Genomic DNA, 18,744 nt, shown 5'->3' on the forward strand with positions numbered 1-18,744 from the left:
TTCTCTATGATATTGAAGATCTAAGAGAAAACAAAGGATTCTGCCCAAACTCTTGTGACACCCGGATTATTATTGGATTATGACATGTTTGGGAAGTTATTTGGCCTTGTAGCCTATTTACATAATGCACACTTCCTCTTCAAATGCAAAGTCAATTATTACAAAGTCTTTTGTCCTAATGAGAGGGAATTATGTTCAAAGGCCTTCCAAGCACTTGCAATTAACTTTCATTTCTGCTCACATTCCTTTCAAAGCTTCTCAGTCACTCACCAAGCCAAAACACACACAAAGCAGCTCTAGAAAAACAGTGGTAATATCTCATTGTCTCTCAAGGAAACAAGAGACATGTGAAGAACAGAGGGGTATCCAAGGTGTGGGGAGGAGAAGGAGAAGAAGGGTTTGAGAGCGCAAGGCAGGAGAAGATTGGCAAAGCAACGTAAACCAGCTTGATCCTTGTTACAACTGGTGCATATGCTGCTACCTTTTTACCTCTTTTAGTGCTGAAACTGATTGCATGTCTTGTACAACAAAACCTCAAGCCTCTGTGGCCAAAACAGCAGGAACTGCAACCATGATAATATGAGCTAGTGTGGTGAAGTGGTTAGTGTCAGACTAGGACTTAGGAAACCAGGGTTCAAATTCCCACTCATCCATAAAGCTCTTTGGGTGGCCTTGGGCCAGTCACTACCTCTTAGCCTAACTTACTTTACCAGGTTGTTGTAGGGATTAAATGAGGAAGGGGGAACCATGTACACCTCATTGAGGTCCTTGGAGAAAGTGGATAGGGCTGTGATGTAAAGGCTCAGGTCGTCCATATGGTGTCCTCAGCCCAAGTTGTTCAGGGCTTTGTACATCCACACAAGAGCTTGAACATGGGTCTGTGAAATATTTATGGTAGATGAAAGACAGAGGAGGCCTAGCAGGGCATTTGGACAGGTTTCTCAGGGAAAACATAATTTCACATCATACGTTCAATCAGCTAGAAGCTCTCCATTCCCCACCTACCTACTGTAGGGTTGTGGGCTGAAATACTGAGAAGAAAGAACTTGACAGAAAAATAGGCCTTGAAACAATGTTATACCTATTTACACCTCCCTCCTATGTAGGGAAACATACCTGTGAAGTATCGTGATTAAATATGACAGCATTGAGATCTCCACAGTTGTAGTGCTTGATGAGATCTTCCGTGGTGTAAGGGGCCTGCAAGCTGCCAGCTCGAAGACTCTCATGTTGTAGCAATGTTTGGTTCAAGGCAAACAGCACCTGTACGTACACAGAAAATGAATAGGAGTTATTTAGGAGACAAGATGTGATGCCAGAAGTAAAGCATTAGAGGCATGGAAAAGATTGGAACACATCCTCAACAGAAAAACAAAAAAAAAAGGCAAGGGAAACATCCTTTTGCCGGGGATTTCTTTTTGCTAGCGAAGAGTGTGAATATATTTATGTTCTCATTCGTGTGCAGTTTCTCTCTCTTCTCACTCAAAATAATCAATTTCTAGCTCCCAATTCAAAGCCTGGTCATCTAAAACAACATTTTCAATCTCTTATTGAAGTCAATTCAGCATCCTCCTGGACCTGAGGTTTTATCCTGACCTGTTTTCAAGCAGCAGATTTTACCCCCTACCCACAGACAGAGCTCAAAGCGAGCAACTAACCTATCACTGATCCATGGCTCAGCCTGGCAGCATAGCACCAGAATGACATTCAGCTCTAGAAGAAGCAACCAGAACCATGGTTGCTTACAAAGTCTGACTTCCAGTTATGCAATGGGATAGTTAATAGCTTATCTCCCATAGTATATATCCCTTGCCTACCTCCAAGATGTGGTTGTCCCTAGATTTAATTCATGATTCAGCCCCATTAATATTGGGTGTGGGTGTGTCACTGCTGAATGAACACAATGTTGGAGCAATTACGCTAAACCAAACTGCCTTTTTATGAAGATGTGGCTGCTGAGATCATGACAGCAGTTTAATGATAGCTGACCGCTATCTGTCAGTTTAAACCTTTGTGGGTGGCAGTCCACAATACTTCTCAGTCACATGGGTGGGGGAGGCACTGTCAACTGATGTTCTCTCTCCCCTACAGTGAAATTTCTCGTCCTTGTCAAAAAGATAATCCAGAAGAAACCAGATCAGCCATTTTAATGATCATATTCATCTGAGCTACATTTCTTAAGGTACATTAGAATGTAAAGAATTATGACAAGCAACTCAGCTGTCTAGAGAGAGAGAGAGAGAGAGAGAGAGAGAGAGAGAGAGAGAGAGAGAGAGAGAGTCAAGCAGTAGTTGTAGTCTGTTTGTAAACTCTTGTCAAATCACTATTTAACCATACCCTTGAGAAAAACCTTACTGTCCAACAAAATAAAATAAAAATTTGGTGGTGCTTTTTGAACCTTAGCGGTTCTGAAAGCTTATCCTGGGCATATTAGGCAGAGAGCCTTCTAGGTAGTGGTGCCCGCCCTATGGAATGCCCTCCTATCAGATGTCAAAGAAATAAACAGCTATCTCACTTTTAGAAGACATCTGAAGGCAGCCCTGTTTAGGGAAGTTTTTAATGTTTGATGTTTTATCATGTTCTTAATTTTCTGTTGGGAGCTGCCCAGAGTGGCTGGGGAAACCAAGCCAGATGGGCAGGGTATAAATAAATCAATAAATTATTATGATTATTATTATTATGCAGCTCTTCACAGGTTGGAGGTTTTCACACATTTGTCCCACAGCCATGATGCAACCAGTGCTATTTGAATAGGTTCCAGGTTAGCCAAAGAGAGAAAAAACATCTCCAAGTTAAATTCTTATATTTTAGGTAAGATTGTCAGTGAAATAACTCTGAAACGTAAGCATTTTATACCTCTCTTCTTCCAATCAATCTTTTTCTTAGCTTTTATTTTTATTAGTCCAATATTTTGAATCCACAGGAAATCCTTGGATGAGCTATTTCCTCCCTAGCCTATAAGCCTCAAAAGGTAAGAAATCCTTTAAACCTATGCTTTTTGCAGCCTGTTTAAATTAGGGAGATGCTAATCTCACATTTTATGGGTCATAGAAAATGCTGAAGCCTAGGCTTAGACATGTGGGGAAAGATTTGGACTTCTGAGTAAGCCAACTTGCAGAGAGGGTAGGATGGAATGATATGTGACTCCTGGTCCTCATACATTTTCTTGTGCTTCCAGTAATGACAAATTTAAACTGTACTTCCACAGTGTGCCCTTAAACATTCCCAGGAGATTGTTAGCGCAATAGCTGCTGCTTCTTAACTACAGGTCAACATTCATTACACCTTTACTATAAAGCCACATTATTTTTAACATATTTATCCCTTGTTTTAGAAAAGCTATTGGAACTCTACAGCTGCTGTAAAAGTTGCTTTGTACATATGTACACGATGCAAGACATTTTGCCCTCTAAAAGCCCAGCCAATACAATGCAAATACAAATGGCAAACAAGCCTGGCTTTATCTACCTATCAGAAATCATTATTTTACTTCACAATGTCACATGGCTTTAACAGCTGCACACGAAGCCTTCACCATACCCATAAAAAGACTTACACCACAACAAATGCTTAATTCAGCAAATGTTAATTTCAGAGAACACATGCAAAACAAAATGTTACTAATCAACAACAACAAACTGCATTGGAATGCTTGGGTCTACTTTGGACTTCAGGAGTTGTCAGCAATGTCAGTGAGACTGTATGAAATAATAGTTCAGGCACCTTGGAAAATTGCCCTGCCCTTTTCAAACAGATCAGCTGCTCAGGCGGCAAGTGCTTTTGGCTGTAATCCACAAGCAATTGAACTTTAGAATAGCCCCAATAAAACCAACAGGGCTACTTCATAGTTAAATGGATTGGGAACTGCAGTCTTTGCTCGTTTGGCCTTGAAATTATAATGAGATTTGGGATTTGAATTTGATCGAAATGCAGTCAAAGGCCACAGCATCTTAGACAGAATTACCACCTTCTCCAATTAGGGGCAGGTAGAAAACCATGCACACATGTGTACAGGCTTTGTTCTGAGAATTCTCAATAAAAGTCAGTTCTTTGGTGGATTTGGACCATTCTAAGCTCCAGGAAAGAAATATACAGCTGCTTAAAATGCCACCTGTTCCAAGGAATCACATGAAACTGCCCATAAATCACTGTTTTATTGTGCCACAAAGTCTGCAACTCCAGATCAAAAAGTTCTGGATTTGCTTCCTATAGATAAACAGGACAAATCACCATAAACCATTTAAAAAGTAAGGCATTCCCCGCCCCCTCTGTGTCTCCCTTCTCAACTTTAAAAAGTGGAATTTGAAGAATTGTCCTTGCCTCTAATAATTTTCCCTTTCCTCTTCCTTTAATAAAAAGTGGTGCAAAATGTACTTACTTGATGCATCCTGCTCTGCCCATCCAAGATCCCCCCCCACCTCATGATTTTTCAAGATCACTATCACTCTTTACGATTAAAAGAAAAAATCCTTCTTTAGCTGCTTTGACAGTGAGAATGGCAAAGGGCTTGAAGGTGGTGTTTATAACAAATAGGAGAAAGCTTCTAAACACAAATATCACAATTCTTTCTAGGCTTTTATGTTTCACATGCTAACAATTCATACATACACAGGCACTTGGGCAGGATTACTGGAGTTTCTGTTACTTATGAGGAAGTAACTTATTTTATATTCATTCATTTGAAACTCCACTTAGAAAAAAGACTGCTTCTTCTTGTGAGAAAGACTGGCTTTGGCCCTGGCGCAGATGCACCTTAACCTGCCCACCACGATCTTGAATCACTCTCAGTAAATATGCAATTTGATTGTAAGCCTGGCCTTATCTACCCATCAGAAGTCATTATTTTAGTTCACAACATCACATGGTGCAGAGCAGAGTTTTAACACCTGCACGTGAAGCCTTCACCATACCCATAAAAAGCAACAGAGGGCCTGGACAGTCAAGCTGATTTAGAACTGTGCTGTAGACATATCTTGGGAGAAATGGAAATCTGCTGAAAATGGGTGGATACAAGCCAACCAATTGGCAAGAGAAGGTGTCTCATAGGCAGCAGCTTCAGAATCCTGCCCACCAATTTAATACAGTGGTACATCAGGTTAAGAACTTAATTTGTTCTGGAGGTCCGTTCTTAACCTGAAACTGTTATTAACCTGAGGTACCACTTTAGCTAATGGGGACTACCGCTGCCACCGCCGCACGATTTCTGTTCTCATCCTGAAGCAAAGTTATTAACCCGAGGTACTATTTTTGGGTTAGCAGAGTCTGTAACCTGAAGCGTCTGTAACATGAAGCGTCTGTAACCCGAGGTACCCACTGCAATGGTAGGAAGGAGTACTGAGAAAAAATGTTTGTGTGTGCAGACACATGTTCTTCAGGTATATAGGATTGGGGGAAGATAAAACAGGTGGGATTTAAGGCCCCCTCTAGTCATGGGGAGAGGGATGACTATGCTAAATCTGTTCTTGAGTCAATCAAAATACAGAACCTCACAAAATACCAAGGAAATTATGTGTTTGTGTAAAACCAGTAATTCCATTAGCTTCCTGAAGGAGGCTGGTTTTTCCTCACCATCCCTAACTCGCTCCATGCTATGACAGGGGGTTGACGAGCTGTGAAAGTCACCACAATGAGGTCAGTGTCAAGGAAACAAACTCTGAAAAACAGGTCCAGGGGGAGCTACTTAAAAGGCTCCCCCCAGTGTCCGAGAGAAAGCCTGTCTGAATCTGACATCCCTCAATGAGGAAGGAGTTTGGTTTCTTTAAAGGGACAGTTGAGGAAGCAAATCCATGAAATCGTCTGCTAGAATTTCTGTTTGCAAAATCATGCCCCCTGTTAAAGTTCCTCATAAAAGCCTTTCACCTAGTTGATTCCATATGTTCTCAAAACCTCATCATTATTGCTGCTGAAAGGCAGGAGTAGTTAATAGGCTGTGGTTTGGCAGTGACCCGAGGAGACCTTAAGACCTTGATTTTTTCCTTTTCAAATTGCTAATTAACCAGTTTAATAAAATGGTTTGAATCTGACCAAAGACCTCACTTTAACCACAATGCATCCTACAGCGCTATTGCTTATGAAGCTTGGAATTAAATGTTTGTGCCAGCAACATGTAGCCACGAGATTTTAGCCGAATGGTTGAGCAGTGCATTTGAATGAGCAGAAGTTTTCATGCAACAGAGGGAACAAATCACAATCCCATGCTCAGCCCCATTCATACCAGCAAGAGGCTTGCAGGGGGTTGCTATAAAGAGCATGGCTTCAGCATATGCATGGAATGAAGGAATGGGTATTTAACAAGAGCCTAGTCCCACTCCCACCTCGCTCCTCACAAGGTGAATTCCTGCTAATTGGGAAATACTTGCATAGCAGTTTCGAAAAGGAGCAGTGAGAATCAGATGTGCAGCACATCTGAGCCCAGTAATCCACACACACATCAGTAACTTCATTCCAGCCCTTCTCTGTGCCATGTCATGAAGAGAAAGGGGCATTTGTGTGATCAGAGTGAGCTATGCCATCACCATAGTTCAGCCTTTTAATCAGGTTGTGGATGTGCACCCCCCCGGTACCTGCTTTATACACTTCCTTCCTTCCTTCCTTTCTGGTTTTGCACTAACGCTACACCTTTTGGAGACATTCAGCACATTCATGCTGGACTTTCACTGCACCTTAAATTAAATCAATGCAAAATGCATCATGCTTTGGCTTTGAAGACAAAACAAACCTATTTTGCCTGGTGGACTGCAGTACCCTTGCCTCCTTGCCATTGAAGGTCTGATATTGAGCATTCTCTTAAGGCAATCTGCTAGAAAGTGATTTGCCCTAGTGTGGACTAGATTAGTCAAGTCTTGCATGAAACTATTTTATTTTCACATATATAAATAACATGGAAGCATAAGATGGAAGGGGCCACATCATTAACACTCTCACAGGTCTTGCTCCCCAATTAAGTCTCTTTGGGGGTCCCTAAAGCCAGAGGCTTGGAGTCCATCCAGAGAGCAAATAAAGCCTTTGTGTCTTCATGGCTCTAGGTGGGACTAGACAAAACTGGCCTTTTGTTTTCCTACTCCTAGGATGATGCGGCATCCAGCCAGGTGAAGGGAGAAAAGGCCTACTGAAGGAATTACTAGTTAGTTGTTTCTATGGCAACACACCTGTACTTGACCAACTCTTTAGATGTGTAAAATGCTTAATGGCTTCCCTAATATGCATATTAAAGGCTGAGGTTAGCATCACACCTGGGGAAAATAGCAACTTTGAGAAAGTCAACTTTGATGGGACTGTGGTACATGGGAAAGGAGTTATATCTCCCTCTCTGTGCTCATGATCAAGTACCTCACAGCTATTAATTGCATTTCCACATTTAAGTTAGATGGTGTTAATTTCTTAACACCAATAAGTTTGTACAGTGGTGTAAAGCAATTGGTGACCTTTTCAAGCAAATGTCTGAAGGCATTTGGCATGCCAAATGTAAAAAGGTAAAGGACCCCTGGCAGTTATGTCCAGTTGCAAACAACTCTGGGGTTGTGGCACTCAACTCGCTTTACTGGCTGAGGGAGCCGACGTTTGTCCGCAGACTGTTTTTCTGGGTCATGTGGTGAAACCAGAGCAGCACATGGAAACACTGTTTACCTTCCCGCCAGACTGGTACCTATTTATCTACTTGCACTTTGACGTGCTTTCGAACTGTTGTTGTGTAGTCGTTTAGTTGTGTCCGACTCTTCGTGACCCGATGGACCACAGCATGCCAGGCACTCCTGTCTTCCACCGCCTCCCGCAGTTTGATCAAACTCATCTTGGTAGCTTCGAGAACACTGTCCAAACATCACGTCCTCTGTCATCCCCTTCTCCTTGTGCCCTCAATCTTTCCCAACATCAGGGTCTTTTCCAGGGAGTCTTCTCTTCTCATGAGGTGGCCAAAGTATTGGAGCCTTAGCTTCAGGATCTGTCCTTCCAGTGAGCACTCAGGGCTGATTTCCTTAAGAATGGATAGGTTTGATCTTCTTGCAATCCATGGGACTCTCAATAGTCTCCTCCAGCACCATAATTCAAAAGCATCAATTCCTTGGTGATCAGCCTTCTTTATGGTCCAGCTCTCACTTCCATACATCACTACTGGAAAAACCATAGCTTTAATTATACGGACCTTTGTCGGCAAGGTGATGTCTCTGTTTTTGTTTTGTTTTTTCAACTGTAATTAGTGCAAAAAGATAGTGTAAAAGGGTTTAGCATTGTAAAGGCAAGTCTCTTATTTTTGATGTTTTGTGTGCAAGATCCGTTGTATAAAACAATGAACCACTTTTTTTCTTCTGATAGGGAAAAGGGCACAGACGTTCCTCATTTCTGTGCATTCCATAGCACTGACAGGAAAAGTCTGTGGAGAAACCCTAAAAGGGGCTGCAACACCCTCCCTTACTAATAGACTTCAAGCTCAACGTTTCTTGTTTCTATTAGTTAAATTGGTATGAAATTTCTAAGGAGCTAGAAGAAATATTTTTGAGGTTAAACAACAAGGTTCTCCAACCACAAAACAATTACTGATTTGTAGGAAACAACATAAACAGCTTTATAACAAACATATTTTTTTCATTGATTTATTCTGTGCCTTCTGCAGCCAGTTCCTTCTGCAGTTAACATGGGGGGGGGGTGGATTAGAGACTGTAGGAGTTATGGAGCAGGACTCAGTGTTCTAACACTGATGTCCCATAGCCTGAACCTCCACATGTTTACTCAGATATAATTTCCAGCATGTTCATCCCATTTAAAGATGGCAAGGAATGCAGTATTCAGCAACCATGGAAATACGTCACCTTGGAAATATGATTATCTGGAAATACTGCAAAGTAACCCTACTAAAGTATTATTGATTGATTGCACTCATGTTCCACTTTTTCCTCCAGTGTGTTCAAGGTGGGGTACATAGTGGTCCCCACCCTCAATTAATCTCCACAGCCCTGTGAGGTAGGTTTGGCTGAGAGGCAAGGTCACCTATTGAGCTACATAGCCAAGAAGGGATTTGAACCCTGTTTCTGGTCTGGCTCTCAAAAATTAATTCACGACCAGTGGCGGACCTACATTTTGGGGGCCTGAAGCTTGAGCTGTCATGGGGCCCCCCTTCACAACCAGCAGCAAGGTCTGGGTAACCACTGAAGAAGAGAAGAAGAAGAGTTTGGATTTGATATCCTACCTTTCACTCTCCTTCAGGAGTCTCAAAGCGGCTAACATTCTCCTTTCCCTTCCTCCCCCACAACAAACACTCTTTGAGGTGAGTGGGGCTGAGAGACTTCAAAGAAGTGTGACTGGCCCAAGATCACCCAGCAGCTGCATGTGGAGGAGCGGAGACGCGAACCCGGTTCCCCAGATTACGAGACTACCGCTCTTAACCTCTACACCATTATCTTTTCAATGGGGTTGTTCTACAACAGATCGCCACACCTTTACAACATCTGTGCTACTGATTCTCCTTGTGGGAGCTCTCCTTGTGGCACTACATGAACTGGAGGATCAATTCATGTCAGCTCAGACCAAGTCCTTCAGTGCCGTGGCACCTGCCTTGTGGATCACACTGCCTGTTGAACTTAAGAGTCTCTTACAGTTTACACATTTCATTAGGTGTTATTTCTATATGCTTTCCCAGAAGAATGAGTTGACTTGTGAGTAGTACTGGATTTATCTCTCTGTTCTTTTCGCTTCTTGTCTGTTGTATTTGTATTGTTATTGTACACTCCTATGGTATTTGGTAATGTTTAGCAGTTTGCAAGTATTCCAAATAAATAAATATTTTCCCTAGTTGCTCTAAGCATGTCGCAAAACAACGTACACTCTCCTTATAACATCCTCAGAAAGGCAAGATGGACCTTGTAAAGATGGATTAAAAACACTCTCACAATACAGGTGAAGTGGAACAAGCAATTCAGTTAGGCAAAGAAACAGTCACAATACTTTTTCTATTATCTCCTTGAAATGTTGGGGAAAATTAAATACAGCTGAGCAGTCTCTATTAGTCCGATAAGTATCCAGTTGAAGAGTTCAGTGGATCACATCCAACTTTTTCTGGTATCATTAAAAAATAAAACTATTAATCAATCCCTCTAAGTAGCTTGACCTCTCGAGTGCATAAACTGTATCCCGCAAAACAAACTGGATATGGAGAGCACAATATTTCATAAGCATACCTCACTCTCTCTTGATTTTATTCTCAACTAATTTCTAACCTTTCGTTGATCTCCAAGTGTCATATGGTGTGTGTGTGTGGACAGAGTCTTTCATTTAAGTGAGGGTTTCCACCTGGGGATAATGCCAAGAAAATGGGGGGGACACCCTTTTTTAAAGTAGAAAAGTGCCCTCCTTATACTGCTCTGTTAGTAAAGGAGTATACAAAATACTCCTTCACTACTCCTTCACCAAAAGAACATGATCCAACAAAAGTTAACTTCTTCACCTAGACTGTATATCTTATTTTCTTTATTCACATCGCGAAAAATAACATGTGTTGTAAGTTTTTGGAAGCAACAACCTATTCTGTCAGTATGTGAAGTGGCCTAGAGAGGTATATCACTCTATTAAACCTCTGTCCCCATCTACTTTGAAAATACATTATCCTAGCTCTTTGCTGGAGTAGAGTAAAATGGTTTTTTTTAGTCTACCCCCTGGTATAATCCTGCTATTTTTCAAAATGGCCTGGGGGAGGAGGCTCAGTGGAAACATCCATTTAGATAATCAAATGCTTGGATAAACACAACTGCTATTTATAAAGAAGACTCTGGCTTGGGGCATTATAGGGGAAATTGATAACTAGGAATTTCAAACAAGAGAGGTTCTGCAATATGGCTCACAAAGACAACAGTAAACTCCTGTTTACACAATGGCTTAAAACAATCCAGATTCACTAACTCCACATGGAGTTATTTATGCTACTGATTTAAATTTCTTTTATGTGTGACCAGACTTCGCAACCAAGTATCCAAAAACTACTTGAGAAATGCACACACCACAAGCTCAGCTTTTAATTAAGTCAAACTGCATTGTGTCCACTTCTCTGTTTATCTGCAGGAGAAAAGGCAGCATTCCTAAAAGTTAATTAGTTGACAATGTTTGGGAAGTCAGATTTGATATTAGCCAGACCCATTCAAAGGCAATTTACCTATTTAAAGATATCAAAATACGGTGTGGTAGCATGTGTCTTGAAGGCAGTGATGAGTCGATTATGAACCCTGTGCACATTTACCTCGGTGGGAATTCTTTCTGAGTACATATACACATGATCAAGTTACATTATTATTACACGACACAAATTTTAACATACCCTCACAAAACTAAATGGGAATCATAGCTTTAGAAGATGAGCCATGCAAGAAACATGACATTGACCTCCACTGGGGTTACAAAGGCAAATTGGACCAGTGAATTTCTGACCCTGTGGATTGCTTTGAAGCCAGGTATAGACTGAGGCTATGCATGTTCTTGTTTTACATGTTCACCAATGTTATCTTATAATATTAATGGATTGCCACTGGGGCAATGGATAACCACAGGATACAATTCAATGTTTTCTACACTCTGCACATACTTCTAAATTTCTCAAAAAATATTTGGCATTGAAGCAATGGGAATATTTAAGTGTGCCCACCCTAGATTTCATGAAGCAAATACAGTGGTACCTCGGGTTACATACGCTTCAGGTTACAGACTCCACTAACCCAGAAATAGTACCTCGGGTTAAGAACTTTGCTTCAGGATGAGAACAGAAATCGTGCTCCCGCGGTGTGGCGGCAGCTGGAGGCCCCATTAGCTAAAGTGGTGCTTCAGGTTAAGAACAGTTTCAGGTTAAGAACGGACCTCTGGAACGAATTAAGTACTTAACCCGAGGTACCACTGTAATAAAGAGTGCCTCTGAACATGCATGAATTGCACTTCCTTCACCACTCACAGCCCACCCACAGCTGGATTAAGAGGGGTGGGTAAGCCTTCCTTTCAGGTCAGAGATTGTGGGGTTGTGAGTTTTGGCATCTCTCTTTTTCAAAATTAACCACCACACTTGGGAATCCAACGCATATCACCACCTGCAATCTGTGAAAACACGCTTTGAGACAAGAAAGTGATAAAAAGGATTTTGCATACAAACCAGCATTGAAATGAGTAGGAATAATGGAGCTTGATCATATCCCTCCTCCTCTTGATGTATTCTTTCATTGCCTCTAAACTTTATACTGTGCTTGATCTATCATCCACTTTTATCAATACCCAGTTGACTCATCTAAGCAGCGCAGATTTCATCTGAAAGCCCCACGAGACAAACCAATTAGTCAGTTAAGCCTGTTGTTGAAACATCCGTCACCAAGAAGCCGCCTTTGGCAGCCTGCCTGGGAGCAAGAAGAGCTATGCCAATGATCAGGTTCCTCCTTCATCTTCAATGTGCACAGTGTCACAATTTAAAAGGATGCTTTCTAAGAGGGTTGAGTGAATGGCTCCCCCAAACTCCAAAACCTTTGTTTGCGGGGGAGCACGGCTTACAACAAACCTTGCTACCTGACTTTGTTCAGAGCCATTGTCACTAATATCACAGGGGAAATGTGGAAATATCATCCTCTGTAAAAAAATAAAAAAATAAAAAGAAGCAGCTAAAACCCTAGTAACCGAATTGCAGATGGGTTCTGTCAAGAAAAAGATTAGGAAGGGGGCCCACATGCATTGCCAAAACAAAGGAAATGCTTCACTTTTTTAAAAAGAGGGGGAAAGCATGATGCAGAGTTGCAGAAGATTTGCATATTCTAATTTAAAGTAGGAACTGCAATTTTAGAAGTGATTATATAAGCAGAAGCACATTCCAGTGTAGTGGGCAAGACTGTGTCTGGCTGAGCTTTGTTCCTTCTCTGTCCACTGCCAGGCATTAACTGTTTATGGGCAACTTCAGTGCCCTTTCTCTAGCATCTTATATGTTTCTTGGACTCAATTATCCTGTGCACCACCCTCCACAGTATCTGAAAAATGCAGGGTCAAAGATGAGGTGGTGTCTATGCCACTCTACAAAACCCTGGCAGTAGCAACTCTGGGTGACAACAAAAACTGCCAAAGGGAAGTGCATTTTAAGAGCATTTTTTGCGGTTTCTTCAATATATCAACATAACTAGAAATTATTCTTTTGAAGAGTAATCACATATGATATGAAACACAGCGCTGGAGTAAAACACACTCACACATTATCCTGGAGATATTCCTCTCGGACTACTTGAGAATTGCAGGTTTGGGGCTTTATAAATAACTTTGTGTTATCTAAGATATGAAAATATACACTCTTTTGTATTACAATACATATTGAAGGGATCAAGCCACTGGGTAAAGAAAAGGAATTTTTTATCATCCTTTGCATATCCGAGCTACATGGTAAATTCTGCAGGGCACACATGTTTTTCTTGGTCTCATGTTAGATAAGAAAAGGTTTCCTACACACCTGCAGTGATCAAGGCTAGAATCTCTCTTGATGCTTCCTATGGGGGAAGTACAAAGGAAATCCATCTCCTTGTGGAAGGAAGCACAAGGTCTGAATAACTGCAAAAGGAAGAAGGGAAACCCAATAGATGCTGTTATTCTTCCTGGAACAGGGGCAGACTATAAATGCAAAATTGCATAGGATTTATTTTCCTATGTAAATGTCTCTTCATATGCCATTGGAAGCACAAAGATAGGAGACTTTGAAGTGAGAGAGTAAATCCAGGAGGGCTCAGTGCCAAGGAGAAGTGAACGGCATGGGGGCAAGGAAGAGGACAAAAGGGACTAGGCTGTGAGGGGGCAGGGGAGGAATTATCCATCTTCATTAGTAAAATTCTTGGTTGATTTTCCACGTGTTCATCATAAATCCTGCTAGGTGTTTCAAGCAGCCAACAGGGGGTGCAAGAAGCCCTTCTTCAAAGTAATCTACTTTCCTTGGCCCTGCAGGATCTCCTGCAATTAAACCCTCTCCCCACCCCATGTTATCGCTTCAGTGGCGTTCATACATTGCCCATGAGGGTGCCCATGAGGACTGGTAGAGTGACCAACAGTTGGAAATAATTGGAGTGTGTGATGATGATGATGATGATGATGATGTCTCACCACTGGCCAGTACATAGTTAAATTATGGAACTCACTCCCACAGGAGGCCGAGATGGCTTTAAAAGAGAGGATGGAGGAAAGGACCATCGAAGACTACTAGCTTTGATGGCTATGCTGCGTCTCCACACCTGGAGGTGGCAATGCTTCTGAATACCAGTTGCTGGAAGCAACAGGAGGGGATAATGCTCCTGCTTGCAGGTTCCCTGCAGGCATCTGGTTGGCCAGTTGGTAGAACAGGAGACTCTTAATCTCAGGGTTCTGGGTTTGAGCCCCACATTGGGCAAATGATTCCTGCATTGCAGGGGGTTGGACTAGATGAGCCTCATGGTACCTTCCAGCTCTACAATTCTAGGATTCTGGACTAGATGGGCCATTGGCCTGATCCAGCAGGCTCTTCTTATGTCCCGCCCCTCAAACACACTGGAGAACAATCAGGGGAAATGTGATGACAATGATGTTGGTGGTGGTGGTGGTAACAATGGTGGTGATGGCAGTGCCTCTGCACTGCTCTCCAACAATGTGAGAACAATTAGGGAAAAGGAGATGGTCATGAGGCCTTTGTACTAGGCTGCCCTCCCTGCAGCTTTGCAACAAGCTCCGATGTATGACATGCAGCAGAAACAAGAAAATGTTCTCATATACTCCCCTCACCTGCATTTTCAACGAAGGTCTCTCCCAAGCAGCTAGCTGCCTGCTCCATTGGTCAGCAGCCACCAGAACAAATACAGCAGCAATGGAATGATTTGCCCAATGCACACACACACACACCCGCTGCACTTTCAGAAAGTCACTCAAGCAGCTGCCTGCCACATGGCTAGCAGGGAGCAAAATGAGCAACATGCAAGTAGTGTCTCCCCCCCCACACACACACCATCACAACACACACATTTTTTAAAAGTGGCTGCCTGCCTACTGTTCCATGTGGTTGGCTGGTAGCAAAACAAAACAAATAGAACCACAAACAAGTGGATCCTGCACTTCTTGCTCCACCACACCACACACACATATTCCAAAAACTCCATCATGGCCAAAGTAGCTGCCAGCTCCTGGCTTCATGAAGTGAGTGGGCAACAAGGCAAAGAGGAGGCAAATGGGCCCTGGCACATCTCTCCCCCACCCAATCCTGCTTTATTTTTCAAAAAGTCCCTCCATGGACAAGAAAACTTCTATCTCACCCCACCTTTTCCATAAGCCATTCCATAGGCAGCAAAGAGAAGGCAGACAGGCAGAGCACTTCTTAGCTTCCCCACTTTTCAAAATGTTATTCCACTGGCAGTGAAAGCAGAGGCAGAAAGTTCTCAGCACTTCCCAACATTCTCCAAATATCCAGAGAAATGGTAACTATTTTACCTCTCCTCTCCATCTGTGTCCCACAACTGCCCCAGAAAATTCTTCCCTCCAGAAAGGAGGGGATGAATTTCATAGCCAACTGGAGTCTCAGTCCTGCAAGTGCTCTGTGCCACAAAGCCCCCCCCCCAAAGCATTATACTTGCCCCTCTGCCTGCGTTGAGTTGGCACCCCCTGGCTTAGAAGCTTGCCTGTACATTATGCTTCCGAGCTTGCTTTCTAGAAGGGCTAGATCAGAGTCTGGTGCCCCTGTTTGGGGCATTACAGGCCTGATCAAATACTAACTGCAACTAGAAAATCAGAGCAGAGAGTCATACTAGCAAGAACTGATGGCTTTATTTTACAGGGATTTGTGGATGCCTCCTCTTTCAAACTACAGAATCCCAAGTATCTAATATGATCAAAATTGGCAAAAGTACAAAGTCGTTCAAGTGCCTAGAGACAATACAGATGTGACTGTACACAGAGCCCATTTTTATGCAAATACAAAGGTCATATTTTAGACTGGATGAAAGCAATGGTACAGGATAAGGTCTAAAATTTCCAGGGATTCATTTCTAAATGAAGAAGTAATGAAGCTGAAGCCTGTCTGAAAGTATTGTCCACTACCCCAGCAGTCCTTCCATCAAATGCTCCCACACTGTGGAAGGAAATGCATTCTGCTTATGCTCAAAAGAACAACTCCTTTGTTATGCATAAGTCAAGGCGTAGCACAGAAAATAGCTTCCAGAGATAACCCCTGGCTAAACTATGCCACGTAATGGACTCCCTATGCTTTCATGATTTGGGACAACAGGTCAGAGTAGAGACAGACAGCTTGTCAAAAAGCTAATGAGAGAGCTATTGCATGCCTCTGTAAGAGCAGCCAGCTACTGAAATTCAAAGTGTAACAGCACCAAGATTTCTATTATCTGAGTTTAGGACAGCTAATGGGAGAAATCATAAATCAAACAAAAATCATCTAGATGCAAAGCATCCACCCCTCTTCAGGGATGTCTAATCTTCTCAACAGATATAGTTACACCATTGCACTTTCTAATGGAATCCCTTAGGGATTTCACTGTGGAGCATCTGTTAAGTCTGTAAAGCTGTGATGAAAGCATTTCTCCCTTGGAGCTCATTTTTCTAAAAAGAGAAAGGAAAAGCCTAAAAGCTTCCTTCCTATAACCGAAAGCCGATGACTATCTGTTTAGGATAGAGCTGAAGTTCCTTGATATTCATTCTCAGCAGCAGAACCTCGCAAACAGGAGAGTACAGCTCTGAGATGCACATCGTCTGAGGAAATCAGACGGGTTAAATTTACACAGGCAACCAGAACGATCCCTGATAAATGAAGAAGTGGCCTAAATGAGGTACTAATCTGCTAGAATTCACATTAGAAACTTTTTCTGCAATAGTGAACTTTACTTTTGACTGCATCATAGCCTGGATGCGGGTCCTAAAAAGATTAACTTTGCGCAAAGGTTTTGTTACGATGTGGAAAGTTGTTTTGGTGTTCTGTTTTTAAAGAACGCAGCCTTTTCCTTGAACAGAAAATCCATCTTTCCACTGTAGGAAATAATAATATGCAGTGCATAGTTAAAACTATGGAACTAATTTCTACAGGAGGCAGTGGCAGCCACCAATCTTTAAAAGGGGATCAGACAGATTCATGGAGAGGAGAGGGATCAATGGCTATTAACAAGGGTGGCTCTGCTCTGTCTCAGCAATTGGAGCCAGCAATGCTTCTGAACACCAGTTGCTGGAAACCGCAGGAGAAGGAAGTGTTCTTGTGCTCAAATCCCTATCTTTGGTTTAGTCCATGATATACACAATACTCTTCCTTATTACCTATTCATTTCTAATTAATCCTACCTCTGGCATAAAACAGGAGCTGGGATGGAAACTGAGTACTGTATAGTTAAATTCGTTTCTTAATAGCCTAGCGCTTGCTGGAGCAATATCTAGACCCTAGCCCTTGGTGGTGTGAAATCTGAAGCTGCTGCTTCCTTGCATCACTGTCCCTACCAGTAGTAACATTTGGTTGTTTTTATCTCTGACCACCAAGCTTCTGGGACTCTCTTAACCTGTGACCTTGAATTTGGATCTTTTTGTACTTTTGGGAGGCTTGCCCAAAGACCCTGGTTATTGCATGACCATATATTCTGCCACCTCCCTTACAGAGTTGCCTCACTTGGTTCTTCAGATTGGACCTCCTCCTCCTCCACTCTGTTGATCCTGTGCTCTGCCCTTCTTGAAAACTGAAGCCACAGAAACTCTAGACTTGCCCTAAGCACTGAATCAGATGTGAATATTGCCATATGTGAAGTGCCTACTTTCTGTACATTTATTGCTTGTTTTGCATCACAAAATTGACCTCTGTGCTTGACTTAGTCTGAGATGTATGAAAATAACCAGGGGATACAAGCTGATATATCATCTTTCAAGTAGCAACCAGGTTCCTCTTATCGCTTCTCAGCTGTTTCTCTCTTTCTCTTTTTCCTTCCGCCCCCACCTCATTTCTGAGGTAAAATGTATCCTCAGTTGGTGTCTGCTGCTGAAAAGACTATTCTCTGTCCTTTCTGATTCCATGCCTGATAAATATTGATGTTCTGTAAATATGTACATATGTGGCAGCAAATTGGCACGCACTGCCATTCTCAGGAACACTTCATAAATTTTAGCCAGGCTGTTCCTTCTACAGCTGTGCCGTACAGGAAATACTCTGGCGAAACCTTCCAGCTGCAGGCTGCTTTGGATTTGGAAAAGCATGAGGAAAAGATGTAGAAGGACCTTCATAACAAAATGGTTTTGAGAGTTTTATGACAGAGGGGTTTATCTCTGGCTTTCCAAAAAGCCATTCTGCCTCGCTTCACCTGTTCTTTCAGCTGCCTCTCATGCTATATAGCCAAACAACTATACCTCCTGCATATTAAATGCAAACTCATTTTCCGAGTGTCAGTCCTTATGTAGCCAAAATGGTTCCATTGATGCACAAGGCAAGAGCCGAGGCAGGATTCAGAGCTTGTGGCAGTGCCATTGCTTCTGCTTACTGGGGGGGGGGGGCATGGGACAGGGTGGTGGTAATGTTGGGGTGGCACAGGCTCACCAGCAGAGCCAATCCAGCACTTTCTCCAATATGCCCATACCACTCTGACTGCCTCAACCTTACTAAGTAGCAGCGAAGCTGTTATAGGGAAGCTGGCACTGTTGTGCCATCCTACCAACTGCTCTGGCAAGAAGGAGTTTATCAGCAGGCTTGTAGAAACTTCAAGGTTTGTGGAAAGAAGGAGAAGAAGGAGAAGGAGAAGGAGAAGGAGAAGAGGAGGAGAA

At 42.5% G+C, this 18,744-nt stretch overlaps 1 protein-coding gene across 1 annotated transcript in view; it reads right to left on the bottom strand.

The window, feature by feature from the left end:
• Positions 1-18,744, bottom strand: part of TRABD2B (TraB domain containing 2B) — a 238,865-nt gene that overhangs the window by 75,327 nt on the left and 144,794 nt on the right. Inside the window, exon 3 of the mRNA XM_081009430.1 lies at positions 1,117-1,263. Coding sequence (XP_080865556.1) covers positions 1,117-1,263 — 147 coding nt within the window. The remainder of the gene's footprint in view (positions 1-1,116; positions 1,264-18,744) is intronic.

This window comes from Podarcis pityusensis (assembly GCF_964106645.2).
Source record: "Podarcis pityusensis genome assembly, chromosome: 6".
Classification (NCBI taxonomy): Eukaryota; Metazoa; Chordata; class Lepidosauria; order Squamata; family Lacertidae; genus Podarcis; species Podarcis pityusensis.